The 20,278-nt window shown below is 36.4% G+C and overlaps 1 protein-coding gene across 2 annotated transcripts in view; it reads right to left on the minus strand.

Moving 5' to 3' along the window:
- The window catches only part of Khc-73 (Kinesin heavy chain 73), a 300,519-nt gene that overhangs the window by 220,249 nt on the left and 59,992 nt on the right, over positions 1–20,278 (minus strand). For both annotated transcript variants that reach the window (XM_089106523.1, XM_089106524.1), the window contains exon 5: positions 12,357–12,470. In XM_089106523.1, the coding sequence (XP_088962649.1) occupies positions 12,357–12,470 (114 nt within the window). The remainder of the gene's footprint in view (positions 1–12,356; positions 12,471–20,278) is intronic.

Consider the following 20,278-nt stretch of genomic DNA (forward strand, 5'->3'; position numbering starts at 1 on the left):
GCATTTTTCTGCAGTAGGGATTTTCCAAGAGGAGATTTTTCCATAGGGAGGGAACACGGTAAAAAAAACGTACTTTGACGTTGACAGCATTATTCCATGTTTCATAAGCGCACTTCCTAATTTTTGGATTAGTGTGAGAATACACTTTTTTAGTGTATAGGTACTTCTACCCTATTTCTACATTCCTCGAATCTGTGTTTAAACTGGTTCAGTTCACTGGGAGGAGCTAATGACAATCAAATCTTGAAAAAATGCGTCATACCGCGGGGCATGATCGATGCAAAAATATCATGAAAGGGGTTTCTGTGGGTTTTTGATGCATTGAGATTAAAAGCTACGGAAACAAAGACATTTTACTTGTTATTGTGGTGTGGACTTATTTCTGAAAGGTAAATTCTTTTGTTTTTATTTTTTACTTTTATACAAGTCTTATGAACTTTGCAGATAGAATGGTAAATTTCTTCTTTTGGCTATCTTGGAAAGAGGTTAGGTTAGGAAAATGAAAGTTTCAGGGATGCGTCTACAGGCTAAAGAATGTACCGGGAAGGTGTTTTGAAGTATTTACCTCCACTCCTCCCTCTAGAGGGTCCTAACTTTTGATGACCTTTAAAAATCTGTGTGTTATAAAAGTGAAACCTTGTTAAATAAATCTTCTGCTTAAATAAAGTACAACAAAATTATTTTCAGCTTCACAACTTTGCTCAATCCCAATTTATAAAGTTTTAAATATATCCAAATATAATTCCTAAGTAAAAAAAAAACAACATTGATACGGCTTAACATTCTACTCAAATAACAGGAATTGTTACCTGTCATGCAGGCAAATTTCAGGAGCCTCTAGAGGCAAAAAGAGTGGAGGTAGGTACTTCAAAATACTTTCCCGGGACATACTCTAGCCTGTAGACCTATCCCTGAAATTTTCTTTTTTCTAGCTTAAGCCTTTTCCAAAATAGCCAAATGTAGCTAAAGTAGCATTTTACCAATAGAAATAAACAATGCTCTCAGTGATTCTAGGCGTTTACACCTCCCTAGAAAATATCCCGCGGGTTATAATATACACGGGGGGTTTTTTTCGGGGGGGGGGGGGTAAACGCTAGTGACCACCCTTTATACAGTGGCTTCCGGTTGTGAAATCAAAAGGGAAAGGGGATTCTTATCAGAAAACACTCTCATAATACACTACTAATATACATAAGAATTCCTTAAAAAAGATTTTTGTGTTTTTTTCCGTTTTTATACATGTTGTCAAACGGTAATTAGATAATATATTTATACGACTTCAAATAGATTGTAGGATTGTACTAATATAAATTAAGCAAATTAAGTGACATTTGAGCTTCGCGTTAGCTTTATGAGGAGGTACGGGATAGAATTCATACACAGAGGAGCATTGAACTTTGGGTTCCGGCTCCTTCCGATGTGATATTATCTGATAACTAAATCCAATATTTTACGGGTGGCGCCTTCCCTTCATAAAGAAGTGTAACATAATGGACTTATCGTTTTTCATGCTTTAAACAAAATCATGTGATTCAGAATTCAATCCTTCGATTGAGCGTATAAGCCACTTCCCCTGGAAGCTCCAGTCAGGAAATTAGAAAATTCTGGAATTTCCACATTGCATCCCACACTAAACCACGAAATTGCAAAATTTTTCAGATAGTTTAGTATATTAGAAGTATTCTAGTAGTTGAGTCAAAATTCAGAAATTCTTGTTCACTAAGTTTTTTCTGCACCTTTATTGGTATGTCAAATTTGAAACATGTGAAAGGTGTTTTGGCTTCTTCTCTACTAATGTGGGCTGTTTCGTCTTTCTGTTTTAGCCTACCTGCTATGAAAATGGCTGAAATATATTACATTGTTGACTTCTTTTTTTAGAATGAACTTTAGCTTAGTTTAACAGATTGGGCCACAAGTCACCATACAGAAATAAACTAAATATGTTTCTTTCAGAAACACTTTCTTCATAGAGCATGCTCGGTATGTTTATGAATATTTTGGATTTACATTGCAATATTTTGTCGTACTCTTGATTAACATAGACTGTAAAAAAAGGATCTGCAGAAAATATATAAGAATATTTTATATTTTATTTATTACTTGTTAATTCCCTCTAAACTTTATAATCAACCGAGAAAGATAGAAATATAAAGCTACAAATTAAGTACGTGATTCGCTATGGAAAAGGAGGGGGGGCACCGAGAAGTGGCTAAAGCTATCTTTTCCAGTTTTGTATATTGTCAAACTTCATTGCAAATCTCATCTTGATGGAATCAAATTGCAGAACTTCATGGCAAATCCTAGTTTGTTCATTGGAACTTCACAGCCTGCGAGAATATACAGTTCATGTTAAACTGCATGCCAATCTGTTGGCATCTCGTCGTGCCATACCCAACTGCTATCAGGCATTCAGTTGGCACAACAAACTTGCTACTCATCTAGATTCCAACTCAGAAACGGGAAAGGCTGCTATTACACTAGTGCCCATTGAGACTGCAATCAGATTTCCCTGCAGTATAAGTTGCTGTCAATCAGAGTTTGTGAGGAGAGACCTTCTGTTTAGCCACCTCTACTCCAATATAAAAGATTCAGATGAAGTACCATGTCCTTTTAGAGGTTGTAGTAAGAAGTTCAAAGGACAGAGCTCCCTGCGGTCTCACATTTGCAGAGAACTAAAAAATAATAAGGCTTTAAACTACCTGAGCACTCCCCCTGACCATGATAAAGATTGTGTTGAAGAAAACAATGTTGCTTTAAACAATGTGAGCACTCCTCCTGACCATGATAAAGATTGTGTTGAAGAAAATGAATCTTCTGAGCCACTAGACTCAGAAATGCTAGATTTGAACCAAGATGAAATAATGGGAGCTGGTTTAGCAGCTACACATAAAACATCAGGGTTGAGACAAACATCCTCGGGGGATTCTGGTATCCGTGATATGGATTCTACAAAGCAAGGACTTGCATATAGGTTTGCTTTGCTTCTCTTTAGATTTGAATCAGAAACATGTACCTCCCTCAATTGATAGCATCATTATTGAGACCCTTAGACTTCTTTTAATTGAGTCTCATGAAATTGTAGCAGAAGAACTTGAAGAACGTGTTGCTAAATGCATCTCTTCTGTTTTTCAGCCAGATTTGTTTAAGAAAATATGTGATGAAATTGACTGTGATTATATGCAGGATTCTTTGCTGCTTGTTACAGACCCTGCCACTGGATCACTGAGATCTCAGTACATGAGAGACCAGTATTTTACAAGTTGCGGTACTGTGGTACCTGAGCAAGTCTTTATCGGACTTGATAAGTAAGGAAACAGAAGATTTGTTCAAGTAGTTTCAGTTGCAGCCACCTCGGAGAATCTTTTCAAACATAGAGGACTTCTTGGATTTCTGATAGATTGGTATCATCCTTAAGCAAAAGGTGTATATAGAGACTTCAATGATGGTGACTGCTTCGCTTCTTTATATGCTTGTGGTCCAAAAATGATGGAAAATGTCACATTTCTTCAGCTCCACGAAGATGAAGGACAAAAAAAAAACCCACTTAAAAAGTCTACATCAGGAAAGTACAGCACTCTAGATTTTTATATGAGAGTTCTTAATTACCTAGCTTGGCTTCAAGCAAAACTAGATCTAGTGCAGTTAGTTATGCCAGTACTTGCATTAAACTGCAAAATCGTTGGTAGTGAAAAAGTCTTCAAGATGGTTGCGAATGAACTAGAGTTTCTTTGTACTGATGACATTGTGATTGATGGGACAAAGTTCAAAATTATAGTTTTCTGTATATCTGGAGACAACTTGGGCTCGAATTTTATTGGGGGGTTCGTGAAATGCTTCAACCGAAATGTGCAGAATTCCTGCAGAGTCTGCATGTTCTCTTGAAAAACTGCAACTAAAGACTATTGTAAAAATCAGTTTCCTCTTAGAACTAAAGCATCCTATGAGGAATCTTTAAACAAGCTGCAAGACCCAAATGTTAGGAAGCAGTCTGTAAATGGCATGAAGTTTAATTCTGATTTCAGTGCCTTGCCCAACTTTCGTGTGACAGATTACCGCCATGCATAGCCCATGACTTGTATGAAGCTGTTATGAAGTGGGAAGCTGGAAAATGTTTGCAGCGCTTGATGTGTTGATGGTGTTTTCAAAGAATCAGCGCTTAATACTAGTGTTGCCAACTTGGACTTAAGAGATATAGATGCTAAGGAAAAGCATCCTCCCTTCTCAAATGATTTCAAGTGCCTTGAAGATAATGCAATCCAAAATTTGGTATTTCCTCGCCAGTTTCCTCTAATACTTAGCCATTTAGTTTCAAGAAAGGCTGAAAACGAATGTTGGTCCCTAATGTTGCTGATGAGGAAAATTGTATTGCTTGTGTCAAGTCGGAGGTTTTCAGACATGCTTATTGCAAAGTTAGGTTTTACAATAATAATGTACCTTGAATTGAAAGCAAAAATATTTGAGGATGATGAAAATAGGTTCAAGAACAATACAGTGCGTCACTTTCCTGTGTATGTGCGAACACTGAGCCCCCTAATTCACTATTCAACTGTTCAGTTTGAATCAAGATACAGATATTTTAAAGCGATTGCTAAAAGTGCATCCTCAACTAGAAATCTGACCAAGACAATGGCCAAGAGTTACCAGAAGTACCAAAATGACCTATCTCTTTCAAATAGAATGTGTCAGGAAATCAGCTATACAGTTTCTAAAAATGGAAAGCTGACAAACACTTGCTACTTGACACTGTGTCCACATAAGCTGGGGAAAGACACATGCTTAGTCCAGGACCTCATTTTCAAGGGTGTTGTCTATAAGAAAAGACTTTATGTGATTAGCGATGTGACAGACTCAGCTGTAGAAGCTGCTGAAATAGTGGATGTGGTTAGGTCGCTCGGACAGTTCTTTCTCATTCTGTCAAGGAAATCGCTAAGCTATGATCAAGAGCTGGTGTATCTTTACTGCGATTCTGAAGAGAGCTCCACTCTTGTTTGCTGGAACATTCGAGAAGCACCTGATTTTGATCTTGATCCTATATCATCTTATCTCATTCGTGGAAGGTGCTATCTGTCGTTTAGAGCTTTATTTTGAAGGTGTGTATGATTTTTAAAATTAGAGGATAGCTGTCCTGCCTCAAGACAATGTATTTGAGGCAGGATGAGAGAGATGGTCATTGGATGATGTGTCAGTACATCATAGTCATAATTTCAAGTTCAGGATAAGGTGTTTTGAATTTAGAAAGCCGAAATATTCTTTCTCTTTTTTGCCTGTTAAACTCATCTTGGACTTTTTATGGGAGGAGATGGTTGCGTTTGCAAATCGAATACTTCTATAATAGGAATTTTTTCTTTTTTCTGGTTATCTGTGTTAATTACTTTGAATTTCAGAACGCCTTAATCTTTTGGATGTTTCGGGAAGCAATGCTTTCTTGTTCAATTTGAAAGGTTATTGTGCCATCTACGTCTTGCTCTAACTGCTGTCTTCTTCTAGGTGTAATAGATGTACATATCGGTAAGCAGAGCATCCATCCCAAAGACATCATCACTCTATTTTACAATTATCCCATCTTCGTTTGATATTTGCATAGTTCAAGATCGTTTGTGGCCTTATTTGGGAGTGTTTATTCAAAATGGATTCTTTGTCAGTAAAGTCCATACAATTGGAATACCAGCAACAGAAGAGGATTATTTCAGCCACGTGTTATGAGGAGCTCTTTTCAAAGGGTAAATAAATTCTTCAGTGAAATAGCCTTAACTTGTAAATAGCCTTGATACATTTTTTTGTTTTATTTTATTTAGAATATTACTTGACTGGAAATCATTAGTGAGAATGGTTTATATTTTGTTTGTCAATTCTTCTGTTCCATGCTTGATTTGCAAGAAGTTTGTATTATATTTTGGGATGATTTAATTGAACTTGCGACTTAAGCAGAAAAATCTATCAACTTCCATTTAGCTACTAAGGGTAAGTGCGACGTGGCTGATCTTATGGTAAATTTTGGCAAAATATTAAATTCTTTGTATTTCCTTAATATGTAGGAAAACGGAACTTTTTGAGTTATATTTGAATTGATTTATGAGGGTTAAACAGAAAAAAGCATTTTATTCTTACTTAAATTAGTTAGAAACATTAAAACTTAAACCGACATTAAAACTTAAAACTTAAATTCTGAATCTACTAAGAGCCACAAGATGGGCTTCCACTTCGAAGTTTGACTGTTTTCGCAAAGAAGCAAGCTTTTTTTTATATATTATTGATCAGTTTTAGATTCCATCAAATTTTGCAAGTTGTAACTTTTGCTTCGAGCATGCAATCCTGTGCTTGGAACAAGATTATAACTCCCCAAAATTTGGACGAATCCTCTCTAAGTCCCAGCTTAAAGTAAAAATTCTCGCCCTACTCCTTCCTGACTTCTGCACACAGACTTCAGAGAAACTGAGCTATCTTTTTGTGTCTATTATGTCTGTATTTCCTGGCCTCCTTGAACTCTGCTGGACTAATTTTACAACCTGTCCTACCTCCATCTTGCTAAAACTAACCTAGCCTACAATAATTTTAATTCGCTTTTACTTGATATAACCAAGGAGTCATCCCTCTCTTATATCCTAGGTTTTCCTCCGAAAATAACATCCTGTCTTCGCTACTGCCGTTGCTGGAGATATTGTTAATCACAGATTGACCTAACCTGAATGCTATACACACTGACATTATTCTCCCACTGAATAATTACTTATTGTTACGAAGAACCCTTCCTGATTGTAGTAACCTTATGAACTATCTTTGCAGGTATGTTGCCAAGATAGAACCAGTGAAGAAAGCTCTCCTACCAGCAAGAGTCAGGGAATTTTTAAGCAAATTTAAAAATATTTTTTGTTGTTTTTATTGTAATTTCTCAGTCAAATATTTTTGATATTGATTATATTGAGTTATATATTTATATTGAATCATAAAGAAATAATTGGATTCGTTTGTCTTTTTCCGTAGTGTTTGGTCTGATGGTCGTGTTTTTAAGTTGATTATTTGAAAAAAACTACGTTTTCTAAAGAGTTAAAGAGGCTGAGTTACAAGGTCTAACCTTAAAACGTACAGGGATTCGGAGGCACTGTTAGGGTGATACAACCCCCCAAACCCCCCGCTTTCTCAGACATTAAATATAAAATAAAATTTCTTTAAACTTAAAGTAAGGAGCGACATTAAAACTTAAAACGAACAGAAATTATTCCGTACATGAAAGAGGCTGTGCCCTCCTCAACACCTCGCTCTTTACGCTAAAGTTTTTATTGTTTCAAAAATGAGTTGTGAGACAAGTACAAACTTTAGCGTAAAGAGCGAGGCGTTGAGGAGGGCACAGCCTCTTTCATATACGGAATAATTTCTGTTCGTTTTAAGTTTTAATGTCGCTCCTTACTTTCAGTTTAAAGAAATTTTTTTATATTTAAAGGCTGCGAAAGCGGGGTTTGGGGGTGGTAGCCCCCAACTGTGCCTCCTAATCCCTGTACGTTTTAAGGTTCGACCTTGTAACTCAGCCTCTTTAACTCTTTAGAAAACGTAGTTTTTTTCAAATAATTTCTGCACGTTTTTGTACAGTTTATTACTTATTATTGCTTGACTAACTGTTAGCTGATCGTGTCAGGAGTTAAAGTTGGGGGGCTGCCGCCCCCAAACCCCCCGCTCTTGAACATTCTTGTGTTAAGGCTTTTAATTCCTGAATACTCAAATCACGTCGTACAGGGTGCCTCCTAATCCCTGTACGTTTTAAGGTTCGAACTTGTGACTCAGCCTCTTTAACAGCCCCCCAACTGTGCCTCCTAATCCCTGTACGTTTTAAGGGTCGACCTTGTAACTCAGCCTCTTTAACTCTTTAGAAAACGTAATTTTTTTCAAATAATTTAAAAAAGAAACTGAGTTTCTTTTCAAAGTATATAAAAAAGTTGCTCTGATGGTGAATCGAACCCGAGTTTTCCGCCTGAAAGTCTGAAGTCTTAGCCGCTGGACTATACAAACACAATAGTAATTGTTGTTTAGCAAATAGAAGGTATTTTCGACGCAAGCAAAGTCCGAAAACTCTTGATATGTGGCTTTTGGAAAATAGAGAAGGAGGGATCAGATTCAGATGAAATTTCGACGATAAGCTTCCATGCCCCAGGAAAACTTATCCTCTAAATTTCAGCCCGATCAGACAACGGTAAAGGGGGGGGTTGTGGAGGGACAAATTAACATGGGCTAATATAGGACAACGAGGTTTTTCGTAAATGTAAATTCGGGGGATAATTTTTTCGGTCTGAAAATATCAAAAGGCCCTAACAGGTCGAATTCTGCTTCGAATGAGTCCTCATTCAACCGGATCCGTTGCCAACTGTGGCCTGTAGGCGTGGCTAAGAAAAAAAAAAGAGATGAATTTTAAGTGGCTATATTTGGTTTTTTGAAAACAGGGAAGGAGTGATCGGATTGAGCTGAAATTTCGAGGATAAGCTCCCGGGCCCTAGGAAAGCCTAACCTCTAAATTTCAGCCCAATCGGACAACGTTAACGGGGGGCTGTGGTGGGAGGGTCCAAACTTCCGGCCCAGTTTACCCCATGAAGATAAAGTCGGAGGAGGATGAAATTTTGCAAGTTTCTTAGTTTGAGCTTGGGCTACAAAATGCAATTACCGCCGTCTCTCTGCGACCTCTAGGACCTGAAATCGCTTAACATTGTGGTGGGTCGCCTCTTTATAGAGGCACAAGTGTGCCTCCTTGATACCAATTAGTCAAAAGTGATAGGCCAAGACTGTTTATGCTTTTTTCTCGTCATGTAGTTGGTTTTCGTTTGCAGTTTTTAGTATACTGGGCAAGAGCAACTGTGCTGGACATAGTAGAGGTTTCGCTTGGCAAGTTTCCCTTTGAATTTAAGCTTTGTATGGTACGATGTATCAAGGTCTTTTTGCACTTTTTTCTACTGCCATTTGACTTGATATTTTCCCCTGAAATCTAGATCTGTGTTTAAATCCAGCCTTTCAAACAGTTCGTGGTGACGAACTGTAAGTAAGGAGCGACCCGGCAGAATAGTCACTGAAACTCTAAAAAATGAAATTTTGATACCAATACATACATCAAAATAATTGTTTTTTTTTTTTTTGCTGATTTCAAATATATAAGTTACGAGCCTGAAAAAGTTTGCCTTATTTTGGAAAAAAGGGGGAAACACCCCCTAAAAGTGTTAAAATCTTAATAAGATAACACCATCAGATAAAGCGTATCAGAAAACTCTTCTTTAGACGTTTTAAGCTTCTATCAGCAAAAATGTGGAATTTTGTATGTTTCGCCAAAAAAAAAACAACCCCAGATGCGTGTTTATTTGTTTTTGTTTTTTTGTTTTTTTTTCTTTCCATGGGTGATCGTATCGATACAGTGGTCCTAGAATATCGCGTGAGGGCTCATTCGAACGGAAATTAAAAATTCTAGTGTCTTTTTAAACTACTAAGAAACTGAAGGGCAACTAGAACCCCCCTTGTTTTTTGTTTCTCAGTCACCCGATCAAGATTTTGAAATAACCATTTGGTTCAGCATAGTCGAAAATTTAATAACTAAGTCTTTAAAGATTACTTAATTCCCCAAAGCCCCTGAGGGGAAGGCTGCAATTTATGAACTTAGCCCATTGTTTACATATAGTATTTATTATTTGGAAGTATACCGACGTTTTCAGGGGGATTTTTTTTATCAGAGGGGGACGGGGATTACGTGGGACAATATTCTCATGGGGGAAGGGATATTTCCATGAAGGGAGCGCCGGGTTTCCAAGTATTACTTAAAAAACGACCAGAAATTAAGCTAAAAACCAAGTTTTTTCAACTTAAAATAAGGAGCAACATTAAAACTTAAAACGATCAGAAATTATTACGTATATAAGGAGGTTTGCTCCCTAGTCAATACCTCGTTCTTTACTCTAAACTTTGATTTAGTACTTTCAAAAGAGCTATCTATTCTAATTAAACGGCTTTTGTGCTTCAAGGGTCATTCTTAAAGAATTGGAATTCGAAATTAAGCGTAAAGAGCTAGGTATTGACTAAGGGGTGAACCCCATCATATAGATAATAATGTTGGTTCGTTTCAAGTTTTAATGTTGCTCCTTACTTTCAGTTGAAAAAGTTGGGTTTTTTTGTTCAATACATTAGGATTCGATTGCGGTACACCTGTCAAACTACTGTTTTCCAGTCGTTTGACAACCTGTTTGCTATTGGAAACGATTTAATTGTAATACAACTGTTAGATTATAGACTATTTTTAACAATTGTTGAACAATAATGCTGGTTTGAATAATAGTTGTACTATATTAATTTTGCAATTAATCAAATTCTAAAAGCTGCAATTCAAAATTTCAAATCAGGAATATCCATGCTCCAAAAAAAATCCTTTTGTCCTGACCCCCAACAATAACGTGCAGACCCCCCCCCCTCCCATATAAACTTTTGTGGGGTGCCCGACCCCTAACGGCTAATCATTATCCATTTACGCTAAAGGAGCGTAATTGTACGTCAAAAAATCAAGACGCGGAGGCTTCTTTGATAGGTAGAAATGAAACTGGAAGGCCACGCCTCTCACGTCAAACTAACGAAAATTTACGCTAAATGACTGTAGTTCCGCAACAGAACAGGGTCATTTTATGTTCAAAAATTGTAATATCAGGATTACATGAATTGGCTGTGACGAATACAGTGGGTCCACCCATAACGTTCAATCAGTCACAATGTACGCTAGAATACCTTATTTTTAACCCTCTGACTGAAACACGCTGAATTAACGTCCGTTAGTAAAAGTACGCTTTTTTAGCATAAGGCCCACTTGTTGCACCATAATTTAGCGTAAAAGTACGAACGGATTTTTTACCGTGAAGTTTCCGGGATAAGCTTTCGAAGGGAAACCAAGCACGGGGGAATTTACCAGAATTCCTATACTAAATTATTTTTATTTGACTTACTTTCTCTTTGTCAATTTAATTTTACATGTGAAGATATACCGGGGAAATTGCCCAGGGAAAAATTTTCAAAGGAGTTGAAATTGTCTGGTTGATTTTTCCATGGAAGGATTTTTCAAGGGAGAGATTCTCTATGAGGGAATTTTATGCAGGAGAAACTTTTCATTGAGATATTGGGAGGGGAGAACTTTCAGAAAACCTTTTCCACAGAGGAAGGATTTCCGGCATTATTTGAAAAACAATTAGAGATTAAAAGAAAAGTCTTTTTTTCAAACGAAAGTTGGCTCAAAAGAATTTTTTAGGCGGAAGAAGTATTCTGGGGAGAATTTTCAGCAGGGATGGAATTATCTGGGGGAAGGAGGATCTTACTCGGGAGGAACTTTCCAAGGAGGAATTTTCTTGGGAGGGATTTTCCATGGAGAAAAAAAGCGGATTTTCCGGCATCATTTGAAAAATAATTAAATAAAAAAAACTATTTTTTTCGATTAAAAGTAAGGAGTGACATCCAAAGTTAAACCGAACCGAAATTGTCTCATGTATGAGGAGTGGGCCCCTCTCCTCAATATGTCGTTTTTTACGCTAATTGTAACTTTTTTTCTCAATTATTTAAGAACAATTCTTGAAAAAAAAGAGCGGTTTAATTATAGCAATGAAATTTTTAAAATACAAAAATAAATTTATTGTGTTAAGAGCGAGTTATTCAGGAGGGGCTATCCCCCTCATACAAGGAACAATTTCTGTTCTTTTTAGTTTTAATGTTGCCCCGTACTTTCATTGGAAAAAAAAAATACATTTCATCGCTGAAAGGCAGAACCAACTCTCAGGGGAAAATATTGACATGTGGCTGATTTTGAATAGCAAAAAATAGCCAGTATCTTATTTTTCTTCCTACTGAGTCCGACTAATTCCAAATCAGGGTTTTTGTAATATTCATTCATATAATCGAAGTTTTTTGTATTTTATTCAAAATTTGGAAAACATTGCGCAAAATACTCTTTAATTACAATTTTTATTATTAAATTTTGGAAAACCTTAATCTGAGCAAACAAACTGATCAGAAATATCGAAATCTATATACCGATTATCGAATACCAAAAGTAAAAAATATCGGTATATCTACATATCGTTTAATCCAATTATCGCCCAACACCACTTTTAACCAACCAGGCATTGGTGGAACGAAAAAGTACTACAAGATCCCTCAAAATTGTCAGTTTCCACAGCGAAAATTCATACAGTTATATACTATTATAATGCTGAGGGCTATATACGCCAGAAAACAGTGCATTTAAATACCACTATTCTCCAACTTTTTCCTTATTTAGAGGGGTCCCCCAAGATCAGCCCTAAGATGGTTACCAGCCTCCACCCCCCGGTGCGCAGGTATTAATAAAATTATAAATTTACCTGGAAAGACTTAACAGCTAGCTGAGATAGGCCATCAACATAAGGTCCAAGAACAATATGTTCACGAACTTTCAAAGACTGCTTATTAGCCTTTGGATCCAAGAGGTCATGAACCTAGAAAAAAATAACACAATAGAACAGGAGCCTTTTATACATAAGAACTTGTCACCACTAGGATTCGAGTCCAAGCACATACCAAGATATCAAATTAACAAAATATTGAAAGATATCAGATTATATAAAATTGGCAATAAGTAGTCTTGTTTATTAAAAGTCCCCTTTCTTTGATTCATAAGTAGTTATTAAAAGAAAAAAAAAACAAATGAAAAAAAAAAAAAAATGGCAGGATCCTTTCTGCAAAGATAATATTCATCGAATCTCACGTTGAGGCTCTTTACCGCAAAGACAAGCCCATTATATGTACATGTGGAAAATTAAGGAGAAAATGAGAAAAAACCATGGATTTCTGTTTTGATAATTTGGACCCATGCTCCGGAGACTATAATCAAGTGAGTAATTAAGGTTACATTTTTAGCCAAATATTTGTAGCTTCTCCCGAAGCTTATATGTACATTTTAATGGAAATAAAACATCATATGTAAAATCACTTATCGTATCATGGTTTCAGCGATAGGTGCAATCCAGCAAAGAACGAATAAGAGTCTTATTGCCCCCCCCCATAAAGGGGGGGGGCAAGACGGACGCCCGCCCCCCTGACTGAATGACGGTGTCAAATATTTGTATTAATTAAAAAAAAACCTTTTCCGCAGAATAAGTTTTCAAAGAAAAGTAAAGAGCTATATTAAGCCAAAAATTGGCAGAAATAAAGTCTTATAATCTTCTAAGCGTAAAACTACCCCAAATCGCTATCAACAATTGAATGAAATCGTTAAAAAATTAAATGTTAAAAAAGATCCATTAAATAACAGTCGGTTGATCAGGTTGATCGGTTGATCACTCAAGACAACTTCTTAAATAATTTCTAGACAAAATCGTAATTGCAGCGGTAGCTGCAACCTAGTAAAGAGCGAACCACAGCCCATAGCAACAAAAGTTAAAATCGCGTTTAGAAAAAAGTTGCCATCTGACACTGATTCAGGAATGGTGACTATTGTTTCGGTTCGTCTTAAAAGTAAAAGTTTATTGTGAAAAGAAATTTATTGTGATTTCGAAAAAAGCCTGAAGCCCATCGAAAATGGCGTCAGATCAAAATGAAAAGTGTACCATTAGAATCAGCATGTTCGAAAATCTTTTACAGGGAAATTAAAGTCTCACTCCTTGAACAACAAAGAAAATGGCTTTTTTGCATCGGTAGCACTGATCTGTCTCCCTTCTTTTCTTTCTTTATTTTCTAGCAGGGCTAGGGGGTGGCCAGACCATCATAGATAGATGTGTAATAGCTCATTCGAAAGAAAATTAAATTTGTAAGTGCCCTTTTTAAGTGACCAAAAAGATTGGAGGGCAACTAGCCCCCCTCCCTACAGGCTCCTCTCCCCAAAGTCATCCAATCAAAATGTCGAGATAGCCATTTTGTTCAACATAAGGGTCAAAGGTCCAATTTCTATGGTTTTACTGAAGATATGACCCTCCATAGTTCCCGGGGAAAGGGTTGTACGCTGTATTTTTTGGTATCTGACATATCAATATTACGCGTATCGGTATGGGCGCATTGTTATTGAGCATTTTGGTATCGTCTGTATCTTAGACAAATTTTTAGCAGCTCATATAAAAGATATTGCTCATAATATGAGCCTCATATATATGTCCTTCCTTCCTATAAATTTCACCATCAAAAAGTTCCAAATAGTACTAAAAAACGGCATTTTGGATGCTTCGTCTCAAGTGGAAAACTGGGACTTCAAGGCTGCCAGAACTTCTCAGAATGACGTTTAATGGCTCATTTGAAAGGTATTGCCTATATCTACGTGATTTTTATCAATTCTACCATCCAGTGTGATAAGCACTAAAAACAGGGGCGTAATTTCGTCAAAAATCTGGGGGGGGGGGCAAAGGTGGAGCAAACTTTCCCAGATCAAGTGAAAATGTCAGTGAGAAATAGAAAATAGGCCTTATAGTACCAAAAATGCAAAAAATTACTAAAGAAAACTGGCCCTTTTCTCTGAATTATGCAGGCTTACCTTAGTCTTGACAAGATTTTTGAAGAAACTAAATTTATCCTGGGGGGTCAAACTGGGGACTGGGGTCCGGAGGGGGCAGTTGCCCCCTGTCCCATAACAAATTACGCCCTGATAAAAAACAACATTTTCGGTGTCACTTCTTAAGTAGATAATGCAAATATTGCAAACATATAAATAAAATCTAAAAACGAATTCATTGAAATCATTTTACATCGATTTTTTATATAATTATCGTAGCTGTTAGTTAGTATTGTGCCGTGTTTTGTTCGTTGTTAAGTGTTCCGCTATATTCCACGAAACTAGCATAGGCCCCATTTATAATGAAATTTATCGGTCCTTTATGTAATTCTTTTTCGATATTGTATCAAACTGTATATTCTTTCATAAAAACGACCGTTGGTGGCTCGGTTAGTAGAGCGTAGGTCTTCTAATACCAAGGCGTCGAGTTCGAACCTCATCCGGCCCAATATTTTCTGTTAATTATAAGTGGATGATGCTGGTTTCTAGGAAAGCCAGGTTTTATTACAAACTTTTAGTCTCCTAGCAATATCAAGGAGGCACACTTGTGCCTCTATAAAGAGGCGACCCACCACAATGTTAAGCGATTTCAGGTCCTAGAGGTCGCAGAGAGACGGCGGTAATCGCATTTTGTAGCCCAAGCTCAAACTAAGAAACTTGCAAAATTTCGTCCTCCTCCGACTTTATCTTCATGGGGTAAACTGGGCCGGAAGTTTGGACCCTCCCACCACAGCCCCCTTTAACGTTGTCCGATTGGGCTGAAATTTAGAGGTTAAGCTTTCCTAGGGCCCGGGAGCTTATTCTCGAAATTTCAGCTCAATCCGATCACTCCTTCCCTGTTTTCAAAAAACCAAATATAGCCACTTAAAATTCATCATCATTTCTTCTTTTTTTTTCTTAGCCACGCCTACAGGCCACAGTTGGCAACGAATCCGGTTGAATGAGGACTCATTCGAAGCAGAATTCGGCCTGTTAGGGCCTTTTGATATTTTCAGACCGAAAAAATTATCCCCCGAATTTACATTTACGAAAAACCTCGTTTTCCTATAAGAGCCCATGTTAATTTTTCCCACCACAACCCCCCTTTAACGCTGTCTGATCGGGCTGAAATTTAGAGGATAAGCTTTCCTGGGGCCTGGGAGCTTATCCTCGAAATTTCAGCTCAATCTGATCACTCCTTCCCTGTTTTCCAAAAACCAAATATCAAGTTTTTTGGGAATTTGCTTGCGTCGAAAATAGCTTTAATTTACTAAAAAACAATTACTATTGTGTCTGTATAGTCCATCGGTTGATACTCCAGACTGTCAGGCGGAAAACTCGGGTTCGATTCACCATCAGACCAAATTTTTTACATACTGAATTTTAACTTTAAAAAGAAATTCAGTTTCGTTTTTAAATTATTTGAAAAAAATTACGTTTTCTAAAGAGTTAAAGAGGCTGAGTTACAAGGTCGACCCTTAAAACGTACAGGGATTAGGAGGCACAGTTGGGGGGCTGTTAAAGAGGCTGATTCACAAGTTCGAACCTTAAAACGTACAGGGATTAGGAGGCACCCTGTACGACGTGATTTGAGTATTCAGGAATTAAAAGCCTTAACACAAGAATATTCAAGAGGGGGGGTTTGGGGGCGGTAGCCCCCCAACTTTAACTCCTGACATGATCAGCTAACAGTTAGTCAAGCAATAATAAGTAATAAACTGTACAAAAACGTGCAGAAATTATTTGAAAAAAACTACGTTTTCTAAAGAGTTAAAGAGGCTGAGTTATAAGGTCGAACCTTAAAACGTACAGGGATTAGGAGGCACAGTTGGGGGGCTACCGCCCCCCAAACACCCCACTTTTGCAGCCTTTAAATATAAAAAAATTCTTTAAACTGAAAGTAAGGAGCGACATTAAAACTTAAAACGAACAGAAATTATTCCGTATATGAAAGAGGCTGTGCCCTCCTCAACGCCTCGCTCTTTAGGCTAAAGTTTTTATTGTTTAAAAAAAGAGTTGTGAGAAAGTCAAACTTTAGCGTAAAGAGCGAGGCGTTGAGGAGGGCACAGCCTCTTTTATATACGGAATAATTTCTGTTCGTTTTAAGTTTTAATGTCGCTCCTTACTTTCAGTTTAAAGAAATTTTTTTTATATTTAAAGGCTGCGAAAGTGGGGAGTTTGGGGGGCGTTAGCCCCCCAACTGTGCCTCCTAATCCCTGTACGTTTTAAGGTTCGACCTTTTAACTCAGCCTCTTTAACTCTTTAGAAAACGTAGTTTTTTTCAAATAATTAAGTTATAATAAGCTTTACTATTCGTTCTTTACTTTAAGTATCTGCGGAAAAAAGAAAAACCAAAATATAATAATAAAGTGGTACTTGTTCATTATTCGTTACACCCTCGAGAAATGAAACTACGCTTCTTACTGTGGCTATTGTAGAATGGTCAAGAGTCTCCGATGGTAGAATGATGAGCACAGCTTGTACATGAAAATGCAGTTTTTTTTGTAAAAAGTGAAACTAGTTGCCCTCCAATTTTTTTGGTCACTTAAAAAGGGCACTATCACTTTTAATTTCCGTTTGAATGAGCCCTCTCGCGAAATTCTAGGACCACTGGGTCAATAAAATCACCCCTGGGAAAAAGAAAAAACAAATAAACAAGCATCCGTGACCTTTCTTCTGGCAAAAAATACAAAATCCACATTTTTGCAGATAGCGGCTTGAAACCTCGACAGTAAGGTTCGCTGATACAGTGAAACTGATGGTGTGATTTTCATTAAGATTTTATGACTTTTAGGGAGTGTTTTCCCCTTTTTTCGAAAATAAGGCAAATTTTCTCAGACTCGTAACTTTTGATAGGTGAGACTAAATTTGATGAAACTTATATCTCTAAAATCAGCATAAAGATCAGCTTCTTTTGATGTATCTATGGCTATCAAAATTCAGTTTCTTAGAGTTTTGGTTACTATTGAGCCGAGTCACCTCTTACTTACAGTTCGTTACCACGAACTGTTTGAAAAAAACTTGGAAGTATAAAACGATATCATCATTGTAATAATTATGGTACAAAACCCTTAAAAGGAGGTTTTCAAGAACCCCTCTCGTATGTTCTTCCTCCAAGCCCCCTTAATAAGGTACGCAATTAAGGAACAAAATCCAATCCATCAAATCAGATGATTAGAGGCTTAGTTCTGTTAGTACATCATTGGACTTCAAATTAGTGTATTGGGTTCGATTCCTAATTGTTTATGTTGTTTTGTTGTTGTTTTTTTCAATCACGGTTTTGTCCCCTTCTATATGATCATTTTCAGATAATTTCACGGTTTTTTGTAAATGTGATGCATCATTTCTTAAAGCACGTCCCATGAAGGTATTTTGTCAAGCGTTTTTATTCAAAAGGGAATATTCAGTTCACGGTTTGCAACGTCATTCTTAGTAGATTACTAAATCCATACCCCAAAGTATGGCGTAATTTTTTCAAAATTCTGTGTGTGTGGGGGAAGGGCTAAAATTTGGAGCCAATTTTAACAAACCAAGTGAAAATGACAGGGAAAACTTAAGAACGAGCCATATAGTAATAAAAAAGGCAGAGATGAACTGAAGAAAGTTCACCTGTTTCAGAGGATGCTTGAATTATGCAGGCTTATCTTAGTTTTGACAACATTTTTGGAGAAACTAAATTTCACCTGGGGGGAACTGGGGTCTGGGGGAAAAGTGTGGTCTGGTAGAGGCAGTTGCTCCCTCTGTCCCATAGGAAATTACGCTCCTGACCACAACCCCTTGCCACTTAATGGTTGGAGAAATGTAGGCATGTGGTTCTAGAGCCACTCAAAGTTATACATTAAAAGAAGGATTACTTATTGTTATGCTTACTTATTCAAATTGTTTACTTGACAATTCCACTGTAATATTCTCTCCGTACGCAAGATTCTGCATCCAAAAAGGAATAAAAACAAATGAAAACAGTTCTGTAGGAGAATTCAGGTAATTCTTCCCAAAATTGTTGAAACGAGAACAAACTTAGTTTATAATACCATTTATCGTACCTACACAAGAAATGATCTTTTTTGAAATTTCGATTCGTTTGTAAGTATGTAATGGCTTTTCTATTTAGGGACAGGTCAAATAACTCCCTAAGTCTAAAGGTACAATTCTGTTGAGCTAGCAAAATTTCCCACAAGCATGTCGATCTGTAAAACTGTCCGCTTAGTTAACCTTTTGCTTCGAAGCTCCTTTCTTAAGTGCTACTAAATTTAATTTTTAAAACAAATAATTAAAGGTCTATTTCTTCTTTTTAAAAAACATTACAAACAGAAACGACACTATTTTCCCCTAAATTGGAGGTGATTAGAAACTATAAATAAAAAATAGGTTTTGAACTGAAACTAAGGAGCAACATTAAAACTTAAAACGAACAGAAGTTATTCCGTAAAACAAAAAAGATCATAGCAGTGTTGTTTCTAAACTAAGTTTTAATTAAAAACGAGCAGAGATTAATTTAAAAAAGCAAAGTTTTTCTGAGGGAAGTAAAGAGCAAAGTTGAAACTTAAAACGAAAAAAAATTTTTGCTTCACAGTCTATATAACATATATCTATAAAACTAATGCAAATAAATCAACTGATGATATTTTCCTATGTTTGCAGGATTACAGAAAACTAGCGCTTTACTGAAAACACAAAACAATATAAGAGTTTTGGTACGGTAAAAATAAACATTTCAGGGCACTTTTAACAGTATAAAAGTAAATCCTTTTTATATTACTGCTTTATTTATTTATTTTTTCGCTTAATTTGATATCACCTATACACAATGAACTAAGCTCAACTACTGATTGTAATTTTCTATGTGACAAAGATATTTCGTGATTATTTTGTTAACAATTTTAAAGCGAAAGAATCTTATTAGCATCAAGACTACAGACTCACTTTAAAAATTTGTATCACAACTTGAAATTCTCCGTTTTATAGAGAGAAATAACCGGATCTCAAGAGTCCATATTATGGTTGATATGTTCTTCATTCCGAGTAATACTAGGTGATACCAAGATGTTACACGACAATCAATCCATTATTTTTATGCTGTTTAATGACTGTAAACTTATTATTTTTATGCCTAAGTTTTTAAGATAACTTTAATTGTATTACTAAAAGTTACTGATATCACAGCTCCTGTAAGACTATGAAAAGCGTCATCGATTAGTTTGTAGTTGTAAGGCCACGTATTTACTTTTGACTCCTAAATCAATAATCTTGTGTTTTATACTCGGCTTTAGTGATTTCAGTAAAGGACTAATTCTCTTTAATCTAAAAAATATATGCAAATATCACCGATATTCTTGCTCGTTTTGGTTTCATTGTCATATATTAGACTCAATATGAAGTACCAATTTTTGTTCGTCCTAAGTTTTAGCTTTACTGTTTGTTTTCCTCAGAAAAACTTTCTTTTTTTTTTTAATTAATCACGAGTCAAAACGACGGAACATTTTTAAACTTATGAAGTTGGGGGAGGGATGATCGGGTGGAGGATGTGCAGGCTTTGAAATTATGCAGGACAAAAATCTTTCACTGATCATGATTTTAAAAAAAAGTGTAAAATGTCCTTAAAATACGGAACAGAAATTAGACGCGTTTATACGGTACTTATGCAACCTTCCTATCTTATGATGATGATGGAAAAAGGTTGAGGGGAAAGGGAGCATCGGCCCTCCTTTGGGTACTTCAATTATACAGATAAAAAGAATACAGACGACAAAACCTTTCGATTTACATGTCAAAACATGTTTGAAATAT

The sequence above is a fragment of the Artemia sp. Qi Xiang Cuo genome, chromosome 21 (assembly GCF_049724085.1).
Source record: "Artemia sp. Qi Xiang Cuo chromosome 21, ASM4972408v1, whole genome shotgun sequence".
NCBI classification, from domain to species: Eukaryota; Metazoa; Arthropoda; class Branchiopoda; order Anostraca; family Artemiidae; genus Artemia; species Artemia sp. Qi Xiang Cuo.